Below are 8,904 nucleotides of genomic sequence, written 5' to 3'. Positions count from 1 at the left end.
TAGTTGTACTAGAGATGCTGAGGTATTAAATATTTTGCATTAAATGTTTTGCTGGTTTGATTTGCGTAAATTAGAAATTGAGTATACATGTGGAGTTCATGATTAAGGTAGTTTGAAATGATTAACAACTTGTTTTCCCTTGTTTTCCTCCTTTATTGGTGTAGGAAATATTGGGGGAATTTGTCTATCAAAAAATGAACACTAAAAAAGTATTGAAATCATATATTTGTGTGTAAGAATTGGCTAATTATGAAGATATCAAACTTGTTATCAAGTAAGAATTAAGAATTGAGCTCATATGGCCAATTTTGGACTTAGCTAAATAATGATAATAAAATTGGATAAGATATAAGTTTTTGAGATTTTTGTGATGGTTTATATTGTAACCCAATTTAGGTAATGAGTTAAAAAAATATTTGTGGCCCAATCTTATGATGAGATGGAGAAATATTTATGGAGGCCCAAAATATTTTATGTGTGATATTTGAGTATTTTTTTGGTAAATGAATATATATGATTGGATAGGATTGAGATTTGAGGCAAGTGACAAATATGAAAAAAAAAAAAAATTTACCTCAACATAGGTTAAAGTTGTGATATCAAAGTTCTAGCGTTAGAAAAACTCTTCCCCCAAATAGGACACACTGGTTGGGATTTGGAGTTAAAAAGTAACTTCTGATTTCAATCCTTAAAAAACAAAATTAAAAAATTAAAAAAAGGTAAAGAATTTAAAAATTATTGTGAACAATGGATCAGTTTCGCCAATAAAATGGGTGCTGAAAACACCACTATATGTTTCGATTGTGGCTGGAAGTGTCTTGGGCCTGCCAGCGGATACAAAAGGGAAGAAATGTATGTTTTTGGTAGTGAGCTTCTTTCTCAAGCCACAGAGTTCAAATTAAATTGTCTGAGGTTGCAAGCATGCAAATTGGGACCTAATTTACCCAAATATTTAAGAATCCTCGAATTAGTGGAAGTACCTTTAGTCCTATCTGAGGTGCAGACCATCTGTTCTTGTTGTTTGAGCCTTCTCAGTCTGTTTTTTTTTTTTTGAACCACTTCTCAGTCTGTTTTTGATTAACTGTAAGCTTCCTTTTAAATTAAGGATTTTTGCCCCATTACTGCATTTGAGGACTATAATCATTGACGGTTGCCGTGGGGTTAAGGAAATTGAGCTATCGGCTTTGAATCTCTGTAGATATGAATATTATTCTACCTTATGGGCTAAACATTCATTGCTTTTAGTCCCTAAGCTGGAAGAAGTGTATTGCCAAGTAAGCCATGAACAAAGTGCGCATTATATTTTCCATCAACTTGCAAAAGACCTCCCTAATCTGAGGATGCTACATGTTGTTACCATTGTTAATTGGGTATGTGCAAAAAATTAAAATTCTGTTGTTCTTTTTGAAGTGAAAGATTTGTTAGTAATCATAAGAGTGTTTTTCACTACGTAGGTGTCCATACCTAAAAGCATTGCGATCTTCAGCAAGGTTGAAACGTTGGAGCTGTATTTCGGTCGAAGGATGGAATTTGACGTCTTGAAGATGACAGCTATTCTCAGAGCCTTTCCCCTTTTGCAGAAATTTTATTTGCAGGTGAGTCATATATGTATACTGTCTAGTTATTTTCATGCTTGTCTACTCCAAGCATGGCTTTGGAATATGGTTTTACTGCTTCTGTTTATATGTTTCAAGGGTCCCAATTTTTCTAACTCTCTCTCTCTCTCTCTCTCTCTCTGTCCCTTTTTCTCTTATTTTTACAAATCCCACTCTAATAACCGCCCAAAGCCTTGCAAAAAGTCCCATTCTGCCGCATAGTTGAAATAAGAGACATTTTGTGCAGTAGAATAACTCAACTCCCTAGATGGTTAACTGTCCTGGGTCCCAGTGACAGTGATACTCTTATAGAGTTTTCTAATTTGATATTTTTTTGCTTGTAATTCTTTGGTTGCAATTCTTTACGCTATCTTGTGTTTTGTTTTGATCTTGAGTTAAGTGTTACTGGAACGAAATCTTTTACTTACTAATAAGGAAAAAACATGATATTTATGAGGAATCTATCTAGAATACCCTGAACAAGGCATCAAAAGTCCGATAAGTAGTTTAGTTATTGTCGACTACCTGCAAAACTAAAAGAAACGTGCGTGTTGAAGTTCATGTGGTAAATATTGAAAATTATATTGAATTGGAAATTATTATCATGACATAATGGAGTTCTTTATACTTATTTAGATTAAACTCTTGATGCTCATCTGTGGCATCAAATAGCTTTGCATAATTTGCTGGAATAAAATTGGTTTGGTGTGTCAATTATTCTAGGTTTCCTATATATATTTTCATGATTCTTTTTTATTTTGGGAACTGGTGTCCATCTTGTATCATTTTAAGGCTTAAACCTCATGTTTCAATTATCTTCTAATTTTGATTAGTGTATACTTGTTCTAATTGCAGACGACATGCTCAATAGACTTTGAGCAAGGTAGAGAGCTTGAGCCTAATGACCATGTCCATGAACATCTGAAGGAGGTTCATCTTGCTGGATTTTATGGCAGCTCGAGTCAAATTAAATTTGCCATATATTTGCTCAAAAATGCTCCTGCTCTTAAACGATTGGTAATCGACCCAAAAGAGAAATGTGGCCTTGTAGATTCCTATCGGCAATTGCCTAAGAGGGAACGGAAAAAAAGATCATGGAATGAAGGAGAACGAGAGAGGGTTTGTGAACAAATGCAAGAGTTCTCCAAAGATGTACTGCTTATCATTTAATGTTTTTGAATTTGATCTTACTTTTTATTTATTTATATAATTATTTATCCTTTTTTTAGCCAAAGCCAAAGAATATCATGAAAATTTGTCACTTCTGAACAAAATGCCCTGAATGACATCTTTTATTATTATTATTATTATTATTTTTAAATGTAGGCAGAGTGTTTTGAAAAAATGCATCTTAAAAACAGACTCAAAATTATTGTGCAGATAAAATTTTAGAAAAACCAAATAAATCTACTAAAAAGTTCCATTCAATGTAGCTTTTGGGAAAAGGATGATCTCCGTTTGAAATGGAGGGGATATTGTTGGTATGAAGAGGTTTTTGATTTGCATGTGCGAAAATCAATCCAAAATAGAAATTGGTTTGTGGGCTTAACACTAGCCCAAGCCCAAGCCCCAGATCCTTGATTTGAGTATAACAAATTCGGACTCCCATGAGAGCTAGATACTTTTTTTTTACCTTATTATCTAATTAAATTATTAGTATTTTTGACATTTTATGAAATTATAACTAATTTTCTGATTTTTTTTAATATATAGAAGTAAATAAAGAATAAAGATAAAGATAATAATAAATTTTTTTTTTTGGCTGAATAAGTACATCCAGAGTGTTAGGCCCAAGTATTGTAAGTCTTTATAATAATACTAGGTGGGGTTGCACGTGCTGGCTTTAGTAAAAAAAAAACAAAGGTAATTAAGTTTAAATTTAAATTATATTTTCAACATTAAGGCAAAATATAAATCAATTGATTTTTAAAGTAATTTTTAAAGTGCATATGTATTTTATCATCAAAAAGGACATTAAATTGATCGCATCTAAAAGAAATATAAAGATTATAATAGCTAATATAATACATCATAACATAATATATTAATAAAGTTCAAATATATACATGTGCTTTGAAATGCATTATAGTATAAGTATATAGGTTATACATACTTCAAATATATACATGTGCTTTGAGAAGCACCATATGATAAGTATATATGATGTGCAAAAAGAAACCCAAAATGTTGATTTGTAATAATAGGCACATAATGGAGTAACAAAAATGAGGTAATGTTTTGATGGTTTCATTTAGTTATATGAAAAGACAAAGTGATACATTATATATGAATAATGTATCTATTTGCCTTTTGTATGTGCCTATTTTTTTTACACAGTTCCAAAAGGAGATGTCTTGCATTACATAGTTCTTTTTGAACTTCATTTTCATGGATTTTCTTGAGGCGAATCATAAATGGCAACGATGTTGAACTTATAGCGTGGCTCTGTAGGGCTGTCTAGCTTTATTGCTCTCACTTGGATGAGAAAATTCTTATCAGCGGAGAGCTTGACAAAGCTTTCAATATTTTTGATTCCATCCTATAACCAAATAAGTACATTTAATTAAACTAAAATAAGGAGTTGATCAAACTTAAATTTGGAGGCTTGAGTTCTCTCCACTACAAATCATAGAGTGTAGGAAGAAATCATAGAATGCAGCAAGCAGAAAATGCGCAGGAACCAGAAAATGCAAGCAGAAAATGCGCAGCAACCAAAAAATGCAAGCAATAAATGGGCAGGAACCAGAAAATGTAAGCAGAAAATGCAAGGAACCAAAAAATGCAAGCAGAAAATGCACAGCAACCAGAAAATGCAAGCAGAAAATGGGCAGCAGCCATAAAATGTGAGCAGAAAATGCGCAGCAACCAGAAAATGCAGCAACACGCAGGAAGAAATTACAGTATGTAGCAACCAGAAAATGCGCAACAACCAGAAATGCAACCAGAAAAAGCACATAATATAATATGTTCACATCACTAATATGCTCCATATTATATATATAAAAAATAATTTATTCACACATCCAATGTTAGAGCACAGATGACAGCATCCTCTAAAATTAAAATAAATAAAAATGTAGGTGATTGCTTTTTGATAAATCAATAAATTTTAACTGAACAAAACATTTGTATAGGCAATTTTCATAGACTTAAACAATGGAATTTGTATGGATTACTCATTAACAACTGCCAAAATTTAATAATCTCCTTAAGAACTATTGAGCAAAATAATAACATGATGAGTTTACAACTTTTATAATTGAACAAAACATGTATATTTCTCTTACATTTTTCACAAATGAACAAGATTTCCTAATTCAGCAGGCTGAGCTCCAATTAGACTGACATCCTTTAGCTAGCTGTCATACCAAATAAAAAAAATATATGAAATAATAATATAAAATATTTGTTTTAAAAAAATATATATATCACCAAATTGAAAACAAAATTAAACGGAAGAGAGATATAAAATACCAAAAGTCACTAATTTTTTAATATTGTTAAAAAATGAATTAATATGTTGTAGGCTCCAGACTAATAGAAGGGGAAAACAAAGTATTATGAATATATATTATTAGTTTTACTCATCCCAATTTGGTCGCTTTACATCCCATATTCCAAAGCAAACACTTTTAGAAAACAAAGCTGACTTTAATAACATGCATATATAAAAATAAATATTCAACAACCACTCCATATTTCTTCATCAAATGTTTAACGGAACTAAAATAAAATGATAATCAATCTTTTAAAACACTAAAACATGAATTCAATTAAGGGTTGTTCTTTTTACCCCTCTTAGTTAACAATTCCATCAAACTGTTTTTTAATGCATCCTAATACTATTACAATTCACATATCAATAATCCACAAGAAAACCTTTGGTCAAGAAAACAAAAAATAAACATTATATGTAAGACCCAAGTACAAAAACACAGCACTACAGCTAGTTTGGTTACTTAAATAGAATTTTTCATTTTTCAAAAATCAAATCAACAAATTAAGCCACAATCCAATTCAAGTCAATAAAACCAACATCAAGCTACCTGGAACAGCTATACAGTTAACACTAACAATACACAATAATAGTTCCTAAAAGCTATTTATAGGGCCTACATAAACAGTGGAAAACTATCACACACAAGTCATATATCAAACAATTTCCCTAGACTCAAGTGACAGACTTTGCATGGACTACTCACTAACAACTCTCCAAAATCAATAATCTCAAAGAAAAATTCAGCAAAAAAAAGATGACATGATTAGGTTAATTGAGTTCTATAATGCTAAAAAATATGCATGTTTTTCTTATAGTTCTCAGAAATGAGAAAGATTTTAAATTCAACAGACTAAACTCTCATTAGATTGAGGTCCTTTAGGTGGCTGTCATACCAAAGAAAAGAACAAAAGCAGTACAAAATTTAAGGAGGGTATGAAAGAAGAATGCAATCACTAATCTATAAGTATCGGTACATACAAGAACTACCAATTTCATTAACATTTCAAACTCTGTTTTAAATTGTTCAAGGTGTAGTCTAAAAATTCCCCATGCAAATAAGCTTTAGCCATCTAATTGTATGATAGTGTTTTAGGGGTAAAATGAATATAATTGATTAGGATAAGGGAATTACAGATTTAGGTAACTAATATAATATGTTCTCATCACTTAATATGCTCCATATTATATATAAAAAAATAATTTATTCACACATCCAATGTTAGAGCACAGATGACAGCATCCTCTAAAATTAAAATAAATGAAAATGTAGGTGATTGCTTTTTGATAAATCAATAAATTTTCACTAAACAAAACATATGTATAGGCAATTTTCATAGACTTAAACAATGGAATTTGTATGGATTACTCATTAACAACTGCCAAAAATTAATAATCTCCTTAAGAACTATTGAGCAAAATAATAACATGATGAGTTTACAACTTTTATAATTGAACAAAACATGTATATTTCTCTTTCACAAATGAGCAAGATTTCCTAATTCAGCAGGCTGAGCTCCAATTAAACTAACATCCGTTAGCTAGCTATCATACCAAATAAAAAAATATATATATGAAACAATAATATAAAATATTTGTTTAAAAAAATATATATATATATATATCACCAAATTGAAAACAAAATTAAACAGAAGAGAGATATAAAATACCAAAGGTCACTAATTTTTTAATATTGTCAAAAAATGAATTAATATGTTGTAGGCTCCAGATTAATAGAAGAAGGAGAAAACAAAGTATTATGAATATATGTTATTAGTTTTACTCATCCCAATTTGGTCGCTTTACATCCCATATTCCAAAGCAAACACTTTTAGAAAACAAAGCTGACTTTAATAACATGCATGTATAAAAATAAATATTCAACAACCACTCCATATTTCTTCATCAAATGTTTAACGGAACTAAAATAAAATGATAATCAATCTTTTAAAATACTAAAACATGAATTCAATTAAGGGTTGTTCTTTTTACCCCTCTTAGTTAACAATTCCATCAAACTGTTTTTTAATGCATCCTAATACTATTACAATTCACATATCAATAATCCACAAGAAAACTTTTGGTCAAGAAAACAAAGAATAAACATTATATGTAAGACCCAAGTACAAAAACACAGCACTACAGCTAGTTTGGTTATTTAAATAGAATTTTTCATTTTTCAAAAATCAAATCAACAAATTAAGCCACAATCCTACTCAAGTCAATAAAACCAACATCAAGCTACTTGGAACAGCTATACAGTTAACACTAACAGTACACAATAATAGTTCCTAAAAGCTATTTATAGGGCCTACATAAACAGCGGAAAACTATCACACACAAGTCATATATCAAACAATTTCCCTAGACTCAAGCGACAGACTTTGCATGGACTACTCATTAACAACTCTCCAAAATCAATAATCTCTAAGAAATATTCAGCGAAAAAATGATGACGTGATTAGGTTAATTGACTTCTATAATGCTAGAAAACATGCATGTTTTTCTTATAGTTCTCATAAATGAGAAAGATTTTAAATTCAGCAGGCTAAACTCCCATTAGGCTGAGGTCCTTTAGCTGGCTGTCATATCAAAGAAAAGAACAAAAGCAGTACAAAATTTAAGGAGGGTATGAAAGAAAAATGCAATCACTAATCTATAAGTATCGGTACATACAAGAACTACCAATTTCATTAACATTTCAAACTCTGTTTTAAATTGTTCAAGGTGTAGTCTAAAAATTCCCCATGCAAATAAGCTTTAGCCATCCAATTATATGATAGTGTTTTAGGGGTAAAATGAATAAAATTGATTAGGATAAGGGAATTATAGATTTAGGTAACTAATCTAATATGTTCCCATCACTTAATATGCTACATATTATGTATAAAAAAATAATTTATTCACACATCCAATGTTAGAGCACAAATGATAGCATCTCTAAAATTAAAATAAATAAAAATGTAGGTGATTGCTTTTTGATAATCAGTAAATTTTCACTGAACAAAACAAAGAAATATACAAATTAACATTCCTACGAGACAGTAGAATGAAACATATCACAAATCCCAAGCTAAAAGTACAAGAGAAGACACTAACGCAACTGCAAAATAGCAAAATCAGCACCCAAAAAAAAAAAAGTATAAAGCACAGTGTAGGTCTTGAAACAATTAGAGGCTTTCTAGTTAAAAAGACAAAATACAAAGTATTTGTTTTAAGTAAAAGACTCACCAGTGATTTGCTAATTGAATAAACCAAAGAAAAATTTAGAGATATAGAATACTAAAATTCGTAAATTTGTTAATTATTAATTTTTTTTAAAATTAATGTATTGTAAGATTTAGTTAATAAAACTAAAGGAGGAAAGAATAAAGTGTAAGTACCCATCTCAATCCGTCTGCATCTATGAATGTTTTTCTAACTGCATTCAAAGTTCCAAATACCATTAGAATTCTACTAAGGCCTCAAAAACAAAGAAAAAAACAAACTGTTCAGTGCTTGGTACTTGAGTATGTTATACACATCAAGAATTAGAGTACTTTCCCTCCCTCCCCCCTCTATCCAAAATAAAGTGCCATATCATGGAAGTCATCACCCCATGTTATGCATTTCTGCCTATGCTACTGAATTCCCTTCATTTGTTGACCTATTGTCAAAACTATATTATGCTTAATCACTTCTCTTCTAATTGCTTCCACCCAAGGGTATAGGCAAGGTAATCAGACCCAAAAGAAGGTTACCCTTCCAAGCTCTATCAACATCTGGCATATGCATCCAATGCCAATGCCCATCTCTTAAACAACATGAAAAAAA

At 30.6% G+C, this 8,904-nt stretch overlaps 1 protein-coding gene and 1 long non-coding RNA gene across 5 annotated transcripts in view; one reads left to right on the top strand and one right to left on the bottom strand.

Annotated features, from left to right (window-relative positions):
• The first annotated feature begins 751 nt into the window (after positions 1–751).
• LOC111992833 (uncharacterized) lies at positions 752–2,829 on the top strand. Its single transcript, XM_024024687.2, has 3 exons — positions 752–1,370; positions 1,455–1,595; positions 2,451–2,829. The coding sequence occupies exons 1-3, from the start codon at positions 1,341–1,343 to the stop codon at positions 2,763–2,765; spliced, it is 486 nt and encodes a 161-aa protein (XP_023880455.2). The 5' UTR covers positions 752–1,340; the 3' UTR covers positions 2,766–2,829.
• Positions 2,830–3,759: 930 nt separating this feature from the next.
• The window catches only part of LOC112029775 (uncharacterized), a 7,401-nt gene continuing 2,256 nt past the window's right edge, over positions 3,760–8,904 (bottom strand). The window contains exons 3-5 of one of the 4 annotated variants that reach the window (XR_010631871.1): positions 8,475–8,512; positions 4,883–4,954; positions 3,760–4,134 (exon numbers count right to left, since the gene is read on the bottom strand). This is a non-coding gene — a long non-coding RNA (uncharacterized LOC112029775). Of the gene's footprint in view, positions 4,135–4,882; positions 4,955–6,413; positions 6,637–8,474; positions 8,513–8,904 lie in introns of those variants that run through there. The other 3 variants (XR_010631870.1, XR_010631872.1, XR_010631873.1) reach the window with 3 other exon arrangements.

This window comes from Quercus suber, unplaced genomic scaffold (genome assembly GCF_002906115.3).
Source record: "Quercus suber isolate HL8 unplaced genomic scaffold, Cork oak 2.0 scaffold_247, whole genome shotgun sequence".
Taxonomy (NCBI): Eukaryota; Viridiplantae; Streptophyta; class Magnoliopsida; order Fagales; family Fagaceae; genus Quercus; species Quercus suber.
This window is presented reverse-complemented; position numbering and strand designations above follow the sequence as displayed.

Bases quoted from the DNA above. Each gene is read 5' to 3' on its own strand.
- LOC111992833 (XM_024024687.2), top strand. From the start codon at position 1,341: ATGCTACATGTTGTTACCATTGTTAATTGG. The intron at 1,371-1,454 runs GTATGTGCAAAA...TTCACTACGTAG, and splicing joins TTGTTACCATTGTTAATTGG to GTGTCCATACCTAAAAGCAT. The intron at 1,596-2,450 runs GTGAGTCATATA...TTCTAATTGCAG, and splicing joins TGCAGAAATTTTATTTGCAG to ACGACATGCTCAATAGACTT.